Source organism: Erinaceus europaeus, chromosome 13 (genome assembly GCF_950295315.1).
Source record: "Erinaceus europaeus chromosome 13, mEriEur2.1, whole genome shotgun sequence".
NCBI lineage: Eukaryota > Metazoa > Chordata > Mammalia > Eulipotyphla > Erinaceidae > Erinaceus > Erinaceus europaeus.
This window is the reverse complement of record NC_080174.1, coordinates 75,693,119-75,710,099: the sequence shown is the minus strand read 5'-3', so window position 1 is coordinate 75,710,099 and position 16,981 is coordinate 75,693,119. Positions and strand designations below refer to the sequence as shown.

Genomic DNA, 16,981 nt, shown 5'->3' with positions numbered 1-16,981 from the left:
CAATGGCATAAGTGTAATCTTATTCTCTGATACTTTTCTCTTAGAAAACTTGGGAGAAGGGGAATGTGAATAGATAATTGTTCAGATTCCTGGGATCCTACAGTCTTTCTCTGTAATCATGCACAGTTGTAACTATAATGTACGTAACCTATCCTACTCCTTTCTCAGTGATATGTAATTGAACTTCTGATAAATCTTGATTTGAATCTTGAATCTTCTCCCAACTACAGTATACTTTATAGCTTGACATTTTGTTAGTTTTTTATTATCTCTATTTACTTATTGAATAGAGACAGCATGAAATCAAGAGGGAAGGGAGTGATATAGAGGGAGAGAGAAAGACACTTGCAACAGTGCTTCCCCACTCGCAAAGTTTGGAACTGGGGGCTTGAACTGGATCCTTGTGCATTGTAACATGTTTGCTCAACCAGGTGCGCCACCACCCGGCCCCTTCAACCTGACATTTTAGCCCTCTAAAGTTTCTGGGTGGGGACTGGGCAGTGACACACCTTGTTAAACACACCTTAGCAAGCTCAAGAACACAGGTTTGAACCCTCACTGCCTACCTGTAGGGGGAATGCTTCATGAGCAGTGAAGCAGGTCTGCCGAAATCTATCTTATCTTTTCCTCTCTCTATCTCCCCTCCCTTCTCAATTTCTCTCTGTCCTGTCAAATAAAAATAGAAACGGAAAAAAAAAAAATGGCTGCTAGGATCAGTGGATTCATAGTAGTGCAGGCACTGAGCCCCAGCAAAAAAGTTTCTGGGTTATTTTTTTAATACTTAAAATGGGTCATGGAAAGGGCTCAGCCATCACACATATGCTTTAAATCCATGAGGCCTTGTATTCAATACCTGGAACCACCTGAGGATAAGGCAAAATAATTGACACTCTGTTGATGATGTGATGGTTCTTTGGTCTATGTCTTTCATTCATAAACATTTTAATAAAATATTGAGACAGGCCCATGACTCAGAGGTAGAGTGCATGCCTTGCTTGCATGAGGCCCTGGTTTTAACCCATAAAAATAAAATAAAATGATAAATAAATAAAATCCTCATTTCTGTCTCAATGAGGTGTCATGAGGACTCAGTGTGAGAATTTATGTAGAGGTTAAGCATTCACCATGTGATGAGCCTCCAGTGGAGTAGGGACATCTCATCCATTAAGAAATCAATGGTTATGGACAGGCTTACAAGTAATCGTGAGCTCCTTAATGCCCCTGGCGACTAGGTGAAAAGAAATAAGTTTTATCAACAGTTTACCAGCTCTTTCAATTATTCTTTTGAATTTTTATGTCTTGTAAAGGAAAGTCCTATGCATACATGAATTAACCACTCTGGGCTAGTTTTTCAGATAGACAGACAGACTGACTGACTGACTGACTGACTGACTGACTGAATATACCATGGAAGCTTCATCCAGCGTCACTGCATCTTTCATGTAGTGCTGGGTCTTGCATTTAAGTCATCATTGCAAGGCATGCAAGGCATGCATCCTACTATCAAAGTGCTAGCATGAGCTATCCCTATAATCATGCTAGCACTTTGAAACAGCAAATCCCTTTGTCCAAAGCTTTATACAGAAAATAAAGATATAAAGTGACCAATAGAGAGCTACTCTTGATGAAGCAGGGATACAGATCTCAAATCCCTGCCTAAATACTTCTTGCCAGGCCTCCCTGCCCCTCCCAGCCCCTCCCCCCCAACACACTCTTTATGTATTAGGAGACTGAGTCCAGGGAGGGGCAATAGTCTGCTGAAGGTCTTCTGTACTTAAATTCAAGCAGCTTGTAAATAGATCTCCTGATTCCCATCCCAGAAAGCTTTTTAGAATGGAGACAAGTTGTAGCACATGGGCGGCCACTTGACACTCAGCACCCAGTATGTATGGGTGCAGGTGAAAATGGACCCTCGACCACCAGCAAGTGCTGCAAAGAAATAAAATTTTCCAAAGCAATACAACTCCCTCTCTCTCTCTCTCTCTCTCTCTCTCTTCCTTCCTTCCTTCCTTCCTTCCTTCCTTCCTTTCTTTCTTTCTTTCTTTCTTTCTTTCTTTCTTTCTTCCTTTCTCTTTTTTTGCTTCCAGGGTTATTGCTGGGACTTGGTGCCTGCACTATGAATCCACTGCTCCTGGAGGCTATTTTTCCCTTTTGTTGCCCTTGTTGTTTATTGTTGTTGTTATTGCTGTCATTGTTGTTGGATAGGACAGAGAGAACTGGAGAGAGGAAGATAAGACAGAGAGAGGGAGAGAAAGATAGACACCTGCAGACCTGCTTCACCACCTGTGAAGTGACCTCCCTGCAGGTGGGGAGCCAGGGATTCCAACTGGATTCTTACACTGATCCTTGTGCTTCACTCCATGTGTGCTTAGCCCGCTGTGCCACCATGCAGCCCCCAACAACCCTCTTTCTGCTGCATACCAGAGTATCATGGGGACCTCTCTTTGCAGACTCACTTCAAAGTGGTACTTGAGGAAATTGTAGGGTTTCCGAAAGTACTTTTCATCTTCTCCATAGTAGAGGCGCTCACAGGCAGGGTCATAGCGAAGCTCCCTCCACTCCCCGTTGTAGACTGTCTCACACTGCCCCCCATAGTACCTGGCATCATAGACGCTCTGAACATATTTCTGGGTCAGAATATTGTACCTATAAAGAAAAGTTAATCTCAGAAATGAAAAAGCTTCAGAGGGGGAGTACTGGCTAGGCAAAGGAAGCATAAAATATCCTTTTAAAATTGCATGGTTCATGATGTCAACTGGACTTCCCTGGACAGGTGACCCCACCAATATGTCCTGGAGCCCTGCTTCCTTAGAGCCCCACCCCTCTTGGGAAAGACAGTCTAGGAATATAGATTGACCTGTCAATGCCTATGTTCAGTGGGGAAGCAATTACAGAAGCCAGACCTTCCACCTTCTGCATCCCATAATGACCTTGGGTTTATACTCCCATGGGATTAAAGAATAGGAAAACTATCAGGGTCAGAGATGGGATATGGAACTTTGGTGATGGGAATTGTACCCCTCTTATCCTATGGTCTTGTCAGTGGTTCCATTTTATAAATAAAGAAATTAAAAAAAAATTCATATCCTAGAAGTGGCTTTTCAAACTGTATTCTGTGGAGTCACCTCAGTAACACAGATGGTAGCAATGGGAGGCCAAGTGAGTTGAACTTGGGCCCCCAAGTTCCCTTTGACTAGAGCAATCACGTAGCTCCATTCAGCCTCTAGAACAGTGCAACCTCCTAACAAGGAACCTAAATATTGGTTGAATTAAGGGCCAGGAAATGGCGTACCTGGTTAAGTGCACACATTCCAGTATGAAAGGACCTGGGTTCAAGCCCCTGCTCCTCACCTACAGGGGGAAAGTTTCACAAGTGGTGAAGCACAGCTGCAGGTGTCTCTCTGTGTATCTTCCTATTGCCCCTTCTCAGTTTCTCTCTACCTCTGTCCAATAATAAACAAATAAATTAAAAATTAAAAAAAATATTTCTTCAATTGGTTTTTAAAAAAATTCCAGAGAGTAGTACATCTGGTTTAGAACACACAATAATTAATTTTACAAAAGGACTGCTCAAGTCTGGCTTCTGGTTGTGGGGGAGATTGAACCTGGAACTTTGGAGATTCAGGCATAAAATTTTTTCACATAATCATTTTGTTATAAATTTTATAAAAGAACTGTTTATAAAAGAACTTGCTAGTAGTGCTGAGTGGTGGTACACCTGGTTGAGCGCACATGTTATAATGTGCAAGGATATGGGTTCAAACCCCCAGACCCCACCTGTAGGGGTAAAGCATTGCAAGTGGTGAAGCAGTGCTGCTGGTGTCTCTCTGTCTCTCTTCCTCTCTATTCCCCCTTCCCTCTCGAGTTCTGGCTGTCTCTATCCTGTAAATAAATAAAGATAATAATTTTTAAAAAGGAAGTCAATAGTCACAGTGTCCCCTAGTCCTTGCTACCACTTGAGGATACAACCAGAGAGGTCTGTGACCTGAAAGAGTGCCTTATCTGACCATGGTGGCACCTTAGAACTGTGAGAAACAATTCCTGCAGTTTATAAGCTACCCAGGAACATCTTTACTATAGTAGCCCAAATAGACCTGGACATTTGGAGGACAGTTGGAGATGCTTCTCAGGATGCATTCCAGAGGAATCTCCCCACCTGTCCCCAAAACTGTCACTTACAATTGATGAGAAATCATGCCCTACCCCCTGAATAACCAGAAGCAGTGACTCACCCAGAGGCTGCCCTTTCTGATCCTGGTATCGGGTCATACTGGCTGCAGTCATTTTCAGGGACCCTGGCATCTTCACAGTTGTCTTCATCAGAGCCATCAAGGCAGTCTCTGTCTCCATTGCACACAAGGTGGCGTTTCAGGCATCGACCTGAAAGAGGAAAAACTGTGGATGCTTCTGGAGCTTCATGAATCCTTCTCTCGTAATCCACATCCACCATCACTGAGTCTCTTCTGCCTCTAAAATAGCTCTTCATACCTTTCGGTCTCATCCTCACGCTCCCTTCACTACTTGTAACTTCAATCTAGCCTGGCTATCTCCCACCTGCAGCCTCCCCAGCTCAGGACCACAACATCCCCACACATTGCCTCCCCGCTTTAATCCAACCTCTATACTGCAGGCCTGGGAATATTCCTGAAATAACAATGTGGCTGTGCATTCCTTATCTCTGATTCCCCTGTGATGCTCTATTTTTTCTTCTTTTATTGATAAGTGCCTTACTCTGGCTCTGCTTACCCATTTGGTACTCTCTGCCTTCTCAAAGATCTGACCAGCAATTATGTAACACTGCTCTTGTACATTTTTTTCTGAGAAAACTCTCTCTCTCTCTCTCTTTTTTTTGTCTCCAGGGTTATTATCACTGAATCTCGGTGCCTGCACTATGAATCTGCTACTCCTGGAGGCTATTTTTTACCCTTTTTTTTGCCCTTGTTGTTTACCATTGTTGTTGTTATTATTGTTATTCCTATCTTTGTTCTTGGATAGTGCTGGGCTAGCGTGGGGGTGCCTCTTCTCGAGCGCGTACTCTCTGGGTTGGAGAGAATAGTACAGGAACCAGCCTGGGCTGCTACTCACACGAGAGAGGTGACTCAGGAACAGAGCTCGTGGAGGCGAGGCAATTCAATTCTTCCATGATCAGGGAGCACAGGCTTTTAAAGGTCGGACCCGCAAGTGGCAGTTGGGGGTGGGGGGGATTGGCTTGACATGGTTTGGAAAGGGGCTGAGAAAGGTAACTTCCTTAGCAACTGTTGCGAGGGTTTTAACTGGTAGGATAAATAATAATACCCTGCAGGCAGGGAGGGTCTTGAGTGTAGAAAGAAGATAGATCAAAGGAATGGAATGGGTGGGGATCTTTCAGGCAAAGCAGTGATTATGTAGATAATAAGGGAGCAGGCCATAGTATCAGAAATGCAGAGTGCTTTGTGAGACAGGGAGTCTGATAAGATGGGGCAAACCTTTGGGGTTACTCCCATCCCTCCTTGTTCAACCACTCGGTAGAGAGAGAGAGACTGACAGGATAGATGCATTCCTCAGGTAAAGCCCTGCCAGGCTCTACCACATCCTTACAATTTCCCAACAGGATAGGACAGCGAAAAACTGAGAGAGGAGGGGAGACAGAGAGGGGGAGAGAAAGATAAACACCTGCAGACCTGCTTCACCGCTTGTGAAGCAGCCCCCCTGCAGGTGGAGAGCCAGAGGCTCGAACTGGGATCCTTAAGACACTTTGTGTGCTTAACCTGCTGCGCTACTACCCAAAGAGTCCCATTGAGACAGGTTCACGTTTGCATTTCACTGCCACATGATAGAGCTATTGACGCCTCTCTCTCTCCCCCCACCCCCACCTCTCTCTCTCTCTCTCTCTCTCTCTCTCTCTCACTCTCAATGATAATAGGGGAAATTTGAAATCAGGCATTGTTTTTTTCATTTCTCTATTACCAACAAGTACCAAAAAAAAAAATTCCTGTTACAAAATCTATGCCCAGTCAATATCGGTTAAATGAAGGGACGAATGAGTGAATTGTGTCTTTTTAAACAAAGTCAACAGAATTTCCTATAAACTTTCAGCAAAATCATTTGGGCTTAAGGACTTTTCTTAAAATTCAGATTCTTGGGTCCCCGTCTCCACTCTCTAAAATGACAACTTCCGGGGGAAGGGCTCAGGAGTCTGCATTTTCATAAGCTCCCTGATGAAATTCTTTGCATGATAAGTTTGACAGGCACAGCTGTCAGTTCCCAGAATGCTACTCACCTGTCTCTTTGCACTGAAAATCCTGTCCACACTGTGCTTGCTGTAGACATGTTGTGGGACTGTGACAGCTGGCTTGATCCCAGATATCGCCACTGCAGATGGTTCCCCCAAACTTATTTGGTTGCAGGAGGCTCCGGTATCGGTACTAAATTGGAGTTTGAACCAGATATAGTCATTGTCTATCAATCAACCAAGATTTGTGCAGGCAGGTCACAGCTCAACATAAGGAACAACTGTCTAATGATTGAGAACTGACTAAAAAGCTGTCTTTTCAGGGGATGAATGTTCATAAATAGTGGTGTTCAGCCAGAGCTGATGCAGTTGCCAGCTGGAATACTATGCAAGGCCTCCAAGAACCAAAGGAAATGCTTGGGCAAGATATTTATAGGGTCTTCATACTTGCTTGGAAGGGCTCCTGATCGGCTGTTACTAGTTCCTACCTATTAGCCTTTCAAGATACATGGTTTACCACTTCTGAAAGCATTCTCTAAGTAATATGTCCTGTAGTTTCCTATAATTCTCTCTTCTAACACTTGTGATCCAATTTTTGCTATATTGTCAGCATATTTCTCTGTGTCTATCACTATTTTTTTTTAATTTCTTTATTGGGGATTAATGGCTTATAGTGGTTTGTACATGCATAACGTTTCCCAGTTTCCACATAACAGTTCAGTCCCCACTATATCCTCCTCTGCTATCATGTTCCAGGACCTGAACCCTTCCCGCAACCCCAGAGTCTTTTACTCTGGTGCAATACACTAACTCTAGTCAAAATTCTGCATTGTATTTTCCCTTCTGTTCTTGTTTTTCAACTCTATGAGTGAGAACTTCCCATATTTATCCTTCTGTTCTGACTTAACTCACTTAACATCACTCCTTCAAGCTTCTTCCAGGATGGAGTGAAGTAGGTGAATTCACCATTTTTTAAAGCTGAATAGTATTTGTTATGTATATATACTACAACTTACTCAGTCACTCATCTGTTCTTGGACACCTGAGTTGCTTCCAGGTTTTGGCTATCACAAATTGTGCTGCTATGAACATAGGTATACACAGGTCTTTTGGAATGGGTATATTTGTTTCCATAGGCTATATCCCCAGGAGAGGAACTGCAGGGTCATAGGGTAAATCCACTTCTAGTTTTATTTTATTTTTTTACTTCCAGTGTTATTGCTGGGCCTTGGTGCCAGCAATACAAATCCACTGCTCCTGGTGACCTTTTATTTCCATATTATTCTGTATAACAGAGATAAATTGAGAAGGGAGGGAGAGAGAAAGAGAGACATCTGCAGACATGCATCATGGCTTATGAAGCATCGTTTTTGCAGGTGGGGAGTGGGGACTCGAACCTAAGTGCTTGCACAGGTCCTTCCACATAGTACTATGAGCAGTTAACCAGGTACACCACTGCCTAGCTCTCATTTATCACTATTTGAGAACAAATAACATGTGAGAGAGGAGGGATGTCTCATTTGCTCTGATGTATTGATGTTGATCTATGGTCAGCTACACAGAAGGGTCTTTTAAAAGACATGGTGTTTCTCATTTGCTTCATTTCTTCTGTCATAGCACCCTGAATTTCTTTTTTTATATGGTTAAGGTAAGAATGACCTCACTTTCTCAGTCACAGTGACATGGGGTATTAACCAGACCTAGCCGCCCAGAGCACCATATTTGTCAAATTACATTGCTTCAGGTATTGGTTCATGACTCAAGTCAGAACAATAATAGTTCTCTGAGGATTTTCTTTCCATACTATTGTAAAAATCAATTTCTTTTTGCTGGCGTTCCAGAACATTGTGGACATGCAGTGATCATCTTGACTAATATGTGGAAAGAGCCCCTCCAAGAGATAGAGAAGCAAAAAAAGGGCAGGGGAAATATCAATAGTATTTAGTTCTTTAAAAAGTCCTTCACATCTGAGGCCCCAAGATTCCAGGTTCCATCTCTAGCACCACTATAAGCTAAAGGTGAGCAGTTCTGTGGTAAAAAATAAAATTAAATTAAAAAAAAAAAACCACAGCAAGCTCTGAAGGCATCATCTCAGCCACCAGATCTATTTGACTAGAGATTAATGAATAGTTTTTGAAAGAAGAATAAAAAGAGTAAAAATGAATAACATCTTGTAGCTCTGTGGCATGATATGGCTTTCTGTTTTCTTTTTTTCTTTTCTTTTTTTTTTTTCCATCAGGGCTATCTCTGAGGCTCGGTATCTGCAATACAAATCCATTGCTCCTGGTGGCCATTTTTTCCCACTTTTTTTTTCCTTTCTATTTGACAGGAAAGAGAAATTGAGAGGAAATAGGGAGAGAAAGATAGACACCTGCAGACCTGCTTCACCACTCATGAAGTGGAGCTCCTGCAAGTGAGGAGCCAGGGCTTAAATCGGGGCCCTTGCACCTGGTAATATATGTACTTTACTAGGTGTACCATCACCCAGCCCCCATGATACAGCTTTCCATATGGTGTATCAGTGTCAAGCACCAATGAATGTGCAAGGAGAAAATAGAACATGAGGTTATTCAGAAAATGTGTGATCCTTTCCCTAAGTCTAAGAAATTTAGAGTGAGACAAAAATTATGTAACAAGATAGAATGTCCAATCAGAGGGTATTTGATCATATTTTCTGCCACACAAGAATGTTGGACAGTGAGAAAGCATGATTTGAGTAGAATGAGAATTGAGTTCCTGGCATGAAATTATTATTTGCTATCCAAGGCTCCAGTGCCTGTTGCTTGTACCTCAGTTTCCAAAACAGTTAAATGAAGTGGTTGAGTTGAGTGACCTCAACTCGTCTTCCCTGAGCCTCTTTTTTGAATTTGTAAAATAGGTGTAAAGACAACATGCCCTAAAAAGGTTTTGTGAGAAAGAGAGAAAACTTATGAAGAAGCACCTAGCCCTGGGCCAGGCGTGTAACTTGTTGCAATAAGCAAAGGAGTTTCCACATCATTGTTGTTCTCCACACAGTCTTCCTGACAAACCCAGTGGGGGAGCTGTAAGTCAGTGCAGTTTCCCTCTCTCTTCTCTTGCCAGTTGCTGCCTCCTTGACTACTCGTTTTTAAAATTTTTTTATTTATAAAATGGAAATATTAACAAGACTATAGGATAAGAGGAGTACACTTCCACACGATATGGACCCCCAGAGCTCCTCCATATCCAATCCCCTCCCTTGATAGCTTTCCTATTCTTTATCCCTCTGGGAAAATGGACCCAGGATCATTATGGGGTACAGGAGGTTGGAGGTCTGGCTTCTGTAATTGCTTCTCTGCTGAACATGGGTGTTGACTCCAAGACTCTCTCTCTCTTTCCCTAGTGGGGCCGGGATCTGGGGAGGCGGGGCTCCAAGAGTCAGAGGCAGTAAAGAGAGGTGAACATCAAATTTGTCCAGCTACTTCCCTTGTCTTTCAGTTGATAACAATAGTAAGAGACTTAGCAACTGTGAGGAGAGATTAAAACTATTATCAATTTGGAAATATGGAGATATTATCATTTTCTATATATATATTTCCTCACACTGCAAATAAAGAGTGCTCAGCCTATCAATATTGAGCCCATTCTCTTTTTTATTTATTTTTAATTTTCTATCTTCCATTTAATTAATTTTTTCCACATTTTAAAAAATTTCTTTATTGGGGAATTAATGTTTTACATTCGACAGTAAATACAATAGTTTGTGCATGCATAACACTTCCCAGTTTTCCATATAACAATACAACCCCACTAGGTCCTCTGTCATTCTTTTTGGACCTGTATTCTCCTCCCAACCCACCCCAGAATCTTTTACTTTGGTGCAATATGCCAATTCCATTCAGGTTCTACTTGTGTTTTCTCTTCTGATATTGTTTTTCAACTTCTGCCTGAGAGTGAGATCATCCCATATTCATCCTCTGTTTCTGACTAATTTCACTTAACATGATTTCTTCAAGCTCCATCCAAGATGGGCTGAAAATGGTGAAGTCACCATTTTTAATAGCTGAGTAGTATTCCATTGTGTATATAGACCACAACTTGCTCAGCCACTCATCTGTTGTTGGACACCTGAGTTGCTTCCAGGTTTTGGCTATTACAAATTGTACTACTAAGAAGATATGTGTGCACAGATCTTTTTGGATAGGTGTGTTTGTGTTTGGTTCCTTAGGATATATCCCCAGGAGAGAGATTGCAGGATCATAGGGTAGATCCATTTCTAGCCTTCTGAAAGTTCTGCAGACTTGAGCCCATTCTCTTAATCATTTTTGAAATCACTGATCAGTTTTAAAGTTTGAAGTTACCAAGGTGAGGATAATACCATTTATTGAGTGATTATTATTGATGAAACATTTCATTCTACTTTAATTTTTATTCAAGTAATAATACATTGTAGCATTGTATAGGCTCCTGTGTACATGACTGAAAATCAGTGTGTCTATACTACATTAATTTCACTATTGCAAGTCCATTTATTTATTTATTTATTTATTTATTTATTTATTACATTCAGGGTTATTGCTGGGCCTCAATACCTGCACTACAAATCCACAGCTCCTGGAGGACATATTTTTTCCCCATTTTTGTTGACGTTGTTGGATAGGACAGAGAGAAATCAAGAGAAGAGGAGAACACAGAAGGGGGAGAGAAAAATAGACACCTGCAGACTTGCTTCACAGCTTGTGAAGCAACTCCCCTGTAGGTGGGGAGGCAGGGGGCTCAAACTGGGATCCCTGTGCCTGTCCTTGTGCTTTAAACCACTGTGCTACCCACCTGGCCCCCACAAGTCCAGTTTTATTATCCACTATATCTATGTCCCTTGTTTTATTTGTTTGTTTGTTTGTTTGTTTTAGAAAGAGTAAGACCAGGACCAGGTGGTGGTACACCTGGGTAAGCACACATGTGACAATGCACAAAGACCCAGGTTCAAACCACCCCCCCAATCCCCACCTACAGGAGAGAAGCTTTGCAAGTGGTGAAGAAGTGCAGGAAGTGCTGCAGGTGTCTCTCTATCTCTCTCTCCTCTTTATTTCTAGCTGTCTCTATCAAATAAAGATAATTAAAAGAAAGAGTAAAGCCAGAGTATCACTCAGTTCCGGCATGTGCAACTCTCAAACCTAAGACCTCATGTGTGCAAGTCCCATGATCTTCTACTGAGTCATCTCCTTGGTCCACTCTGTGTTTATTACCTCATGTAATCTCCATGAGGTTAGGAAGTTAATTACTGTCATGAATTCTACTGTAAATTGAATTGGAATTCGAGTTCTGCAGATAACAGTATGTATGTGTCATGGGGTGAATTATGCAGTGTTTCTGACCCTCGGTGTTTTGCTTTTTTCATCTGTAAAGTGAGAGATAAATAAATTGCAAAGCAATTGATACTTTGCATACTTCCTGGTACCTACTCAATAGTAATAGTTATCAATGTATCCATTATTCTTGTAGCCAACTGTTGGAGGATTCATGACTGAGTAAGAATATCACTTATCACTAATATTACATATTACTTTGCATACAATATGTGGAGGCAGGAGAGTGAAGTGGTTTGACACATAGATGTTTTGAAATTAGACTAAGTCTTAAAATTCAGTTCTGCCACTAAACAAAGAAGATGGTTGTCTCTATCACAGCTGTCTGTTTAAAAGTCAGATGAAACAATTTACTTAAATAATTAGTTCAGTGCCTGGTATATAGAAACTATTTAATAAAAAAGAAAAAGACTGCTACTGCTATCATTGCCCTTCCTGTGACTCCTCTACTTGGCCTGATGGTATAGACATAAGGTTCATTCCCACTGGCTGCCTATTTTCTAGGTTGTTGCCAAATAATGAAGACATTGCATTATAGAAAGGTTGGTGCAGACACTCCCTTAGGGATTTCTCCGTGCTATTGCCTGTGGTTGGTATCATTAAGACATGATTTTCTTTTCTAGCTAGTAGATAACTGTTTCTTTCCAGAAATGCACATCTCTATTTGAGTGATTTTGAGAGAAGGAAACTTATTGGTAAAAAAAAAAAAAAAAGGAAGTGAGGGGTTGGGTACAAGCACCCAGTTAAGTGAACATATTACTATGTGCAAGGACCTGGTTTGGAGCCCCTGCTCCCCACCTGCATGAGCAGTGAAGCAGGTCTGTAGCTCTCTCTCTCTCTCCCCCTTCCTCCTCTTCTTCCCTCTCAGTTTGTCTCTGTCCTGTCAAATGAAAATATAAAAAAATGGCCTCCATGAGCTGAGGATTCATAGAGCTGGCACCAAGCCTCAGCAATAACCCCAGTGGCAATAAAAAAGAAAAAAAGGAAGGAAGGAAAGAAGGAAGGAAGGAAGGAAGGGAGGGAGGAAGGAAAGAAGGAAGGAAGGGAGGGAGGGAGGGAGGAAGGAAAGAAGGAAGGAAGGAATTGAGGGAGGGAGGGAGGCAGGGAGAGAGGGAGGAAGGAAGGAAGGAAGGAATTGAGGGAGGGAGAGAGGGAGGGAGGAAGGAAGGAAAAAAGGAAGGAAGAAAGAGAAAAAAATGGAGAAAATAAAGTGAGATAGTTTTTCACTTAAATAACAAAATTTAATTATAAATTAAAAATTTTAAAAATAATTATGTCTTTGTATCACTAGGAAAGCAACTCAACTCTGCCTTAGGCTATAAATTACTTGAATATACTGTTTATAATCTGAACTATAACATATAAGAAAAATGTTCAAGGAATATGATAGGTTGAATAATGGCCATACCTACCAGAAAAATCAAGTCCCAATACTTGGACATCCTAAATTTTACTTTGATGTTTATATATATTAATATGTAAATACCATCTCAGTGCCCTTATAAGAGGAAGGGGCTAGTGTTCCATTAAATACATATCCCACAACTTTCTGTATCAAATCATCTATTGTTGGGCTCTTAGGTTGTTTCCATACCTTAGCTATTGTACACAGTGTAGCTATGAACATAGGGGTGCACATATCTTTTTGAATTAGTGCTTCTGTGTCCATTAGGTATGTCTAGTAGTAGTACTGCTTGGTGGTAGGATATTTCCATGTCGATTTAAGTATTCCCCAAACTGGTTCCCATAGGTATTACACTACTTTGCATTGCCATCACCTGCCTGCCTTTGCTCCCCATCCTCTCCAACACTTGTCATTTTCTGTCTTGTGGATGTAGACCATTCTCACAGGTATGAGGTAATACGGCCTTAATTTGCATTTCTCTAATAAGTGATGTGGAGTATTTGTTCACGTCTTGGGCCATCTGAATACCTACTTTTTTTGTTTGTGTTGCCACCAGGGTTAACACTGAGGCTTATTCCCTACAGAAGGACTTCACTATCCCAGATGGCCATTTTTTTTTTCTTTAATGATATAGACAGAGAAAAACAGAATAGCAGAGAGAAAGAAAGACACTTACAGTCTGCTTCACTACTCATGAAACTTCTTCCCCTCACAAGTGAAGCCAGGGGCTTGAATCTGAGTCCTCAAACATGGTAACTTCAGTGTCTTACCGGGCACACCACTACCTGCCTCCATCCAAATATCTTCTTTAAAGAATTGCCTGCTCAGATATTATATATTCACTGGAATGCAAATCAGCCAACTGGATGACAGCATGTTGTTTGGAACAAAATGGATAGAACTAGAGTTAATAGTGCTAAGTGAAATAAGAAGTGAAGGAAAACTACTTTGCTCATATGTGGAAAACAGATGATTAAAATACATGAACTTGCCAAAGGGAGAAAAAAAAAAGGTTTCTTGGACATTTTGAGAACAAAGATGGTTGATGAAACAGAGGGAAGGGACAGGACATTTGTGAAAGGTTATATGACTTGAGCATGCTTCATGTGTATCTGAAATCTTATACTTTTGTAAAACACTGTTGAGTCAGTAATAAAAATAATATTTACAAAAAAGAGGATTGGAAGGGAAGATTTCATACAAACACACAGAGGAGACAGATAAAAGGAAAAAAAATCTGTGGACAAGGTGAGACTGGAGTGATATAGTCACAATCTAGGATTGTCACCAGTCACCAAAAAAGGGAAAAGAATGATCACAGACCTTCCTCTGAGTCTCTAGAGGAGGATGGCCCTGTCAGCAAACTAACTTTAGACTTCTGGTCTCCAGAACTTGGAAAGTATTCATTTCTGTTGTTGTAAAACCACCCAGTGTGTGGCAGCTTGCTACAGCAGATTCAGATAACTAATGAAGAATGTCAGATAACTAATAAAGAATGTCAAAGCAAAATGAGAATTTGCACGCCAGATACTTTTTAAGCAGGGCCATCTAGGATTGCTTGGCATTTCCCAGAGATGGGAAAGGCAGAATAATAGATTTCCGACTTTGAAGTTGAGTAAGTCGCTTTCAACTTGTATTTGCACCATTCGGTAGTTTTGAACAGTTCATCAAACATTCTCATCAAACTGAGGAGTGGATCTTGAGGCAGAGCGACCATCAGCACAATCTGCCTGAGTTCAGGAGAGAGAGAACAGCAAAGCTTGATTCAAGGTACAAGGAATGGGATTGGAGAGAAGGGTGCAAATAGCAATCATAAAAATATAATTATTACTTATTGAGTACTTACTATGTATCAGATGCCATAAAATCATTTTGTATGCCTTACTCACTTAATGTTCTCAGTAACTCTGAAATGTAAGTATAATCACTATTTCCATTTGTAGATAAAGAAGTGAGAACACAGAGAGGATTAAAAAGTACATCCAGGGAGTCGGGCTGTAGCGCAGCGGGTTAAACGCAGGTGGCGCAAAGCACAAGGACCGGCATAAAGATCCCCGCTCGAACCCCAGCTCCCCACGTGCAGGGGAGTCGCTTCACAGGCGGTGAAGCAGGTCTGCAGGTGTCTATCTTTCTCTCCTCCTCTCTGTCTTCCCCTCCTCTCTCCATTTCTCTCTGTCCTATCCAACAACGACGACAACAACAATAATAACTACAACAATAAAACAACAAGGGCAACAAAAGGGAATAAATAAAAAAAATAAATATAAAAAAAAAAGTACATCCAAGGGAGTCGGGCGGTAGCGTAGGGGTTTAAGCGCACATGACGCAAAGCGCAAGGACTGGCAAAAAGATCCCAGTTCGAGCCCCCGGCTCCCCACCTGCAAGGGATTCGCTTCACAAGCCGTGAAGCAGGTCTGCAGGTGTCTATCTTTCTCTCCCTCACTCTCTCTTACCCTCCTCTCTCCATTTCTCTCTGTCCTGTCCAACAACGACATCAATAACAACAACAATAACTATAATAATAACAAGAGCAACAAAAGGAAATAAATTAATATTTTAAAAAAGTATATCCAAAGTAGTGTAGTCAATAAGATGGAAAGCCAGCAACTAAACTTCAGAATCAGAGTTGAAACACTCAGTCTTGGTAGTAATGTGTCAGTGGGCAAAGCCGAGGCATTGGAGCACCGAATGGGAGGAGTCAGGTGCAGCCTTCCCTCTGTGCATCCCCTGAAGGCATGTGCTGACTGTGGAGATTTAACAATAATGAAACAGAATAGAAGTTGCTCTCATTTTAATTGTCACCATAAGTTCATGGCTTTTAATCCAGTCAGAACTTTTTAAATTTTCCCCCTGCCAGAATGTAGTAGAGGGATGCTTACAGCCTCCCCCTTTTCATTTGTTTGTTGGCTGTGCCAGCCATTTCAGAATATAGGATTAAAATCCTTGGAGCACCAGGTAGAACACACAGGTTACCCTATGTGACATCCAGGTTTAAGTCTCCACCTGTAGTAGGTGTGTGTGTGTGTGTGTGTGTCCCTCTCGCCTCCGTATTTCTCTCTGTGCTATTGAAGAGAAGAGGAAAGAGGGGGGAGAGGAAGGGAGGGAAGGAAAGGGAAGGGAGAGCAAGGGAGAGGAGGGAAGGAGCTGAGAGGAGAAAGGGGGATGGGAGGACAGAGGATGTGAGAGGAGAAGAGGAGGGGTAGGGGAGGAGAGGAGAAGGGAGGGGAGAAGAAGGAAAGGGAAGAGGGGGAGAAGAAGGGAAGGGAGGAGAGGGAAGGGAAGGAAGGAGAGAGCTGAGGGCATGGGAGGAAGAGAGGGGAGAGGAGGAGAGATGCAACTCAACATTTTTTTCCAGTTTTCTTTCTACTTTGTTTGATAGGGCTGAGAGAAATTGAGAGGTGAGGGGGAAATAAAGAGGGAGAGAAATACCTGAAGACCCCTTTCATTGTTCATGATATTAATTGTTCTCAAACTGGTCATCATTTTTTTTTTTACCTTTTTGTCCTGGCATGGGAAGCAATCTGTCCACTCTGACCAGTTGTCCAGGCGACAGGTAACTGCTGTGGGGGCTGCATGCTCTGTAGCCCGACTCAGTCTCCTACAAGAAAGAAATAATCATGCTTCAAGTTCGCAAATTTGTATTGTTACTTTTATTTTTATAAATTCAAAAGGACACTTTATATGAAATCATAATAGTGTGAAAACACAAGCAGAAAATTTTTATATATTTTTTTCTTTATTGTGGGGATAATGGTTTACGGTCTACAGCTTAATACAGTTGTTGACACATGCGTAACATTTCTCAGTTTTCCACATAATATTCTAACTCCACACCTAGGTCCTCCTCTGCCATGATATTCTAGGACCAGAACCCTACCCCTCATCCTACAGGCCTTTACTTTGGTGCAGTATACCAAACCCAGTTCAAGTTCTGCTTTGCGTTTCCCCTCTGTTCTTATTTTTCAGCTTCTGTCTATGAGTGGGATCATCCCATATCCATACTTTTCTTTGTGGCTTATCTCACTTAACATGATTCCTTCA

General features: G+C 41.7%; 1 protein-coding gene across 1 annotated transcript in view; it reads right to left on the bottom strand.

Annotated features, from left to right (window-relative positions):
• C8A (complement C8 alpha chain) overlaps positions 1-16,981 on the bottom strand; it is a 78,602-nt gene that overhangs the window by 41,565 nt on the left and 20,056 nt on the right. Inside the window, exons 2-5 of the mRNA XM_016185978.2 lie at positions 16,436-16,529; positions 6,260-6,404; positions 4,233-4,380; positions 2,457-2,646 (exon numbers count right to left, since the gene is read on the bottom strand). Of these exons, the coding sequence (XP_016041464.2) occupies positions 2,457-2,646; positions 4,233-4,380; positions 6,260-6,404; positions 16,436-16,529 (577 nt within the window). The remainder of the gene's footprint in view (positions 1-2,456; positions 2,647-4,232; positions 4,381-6,259; positions 6,405-16,435; positions 16,530-16,981) is intronic.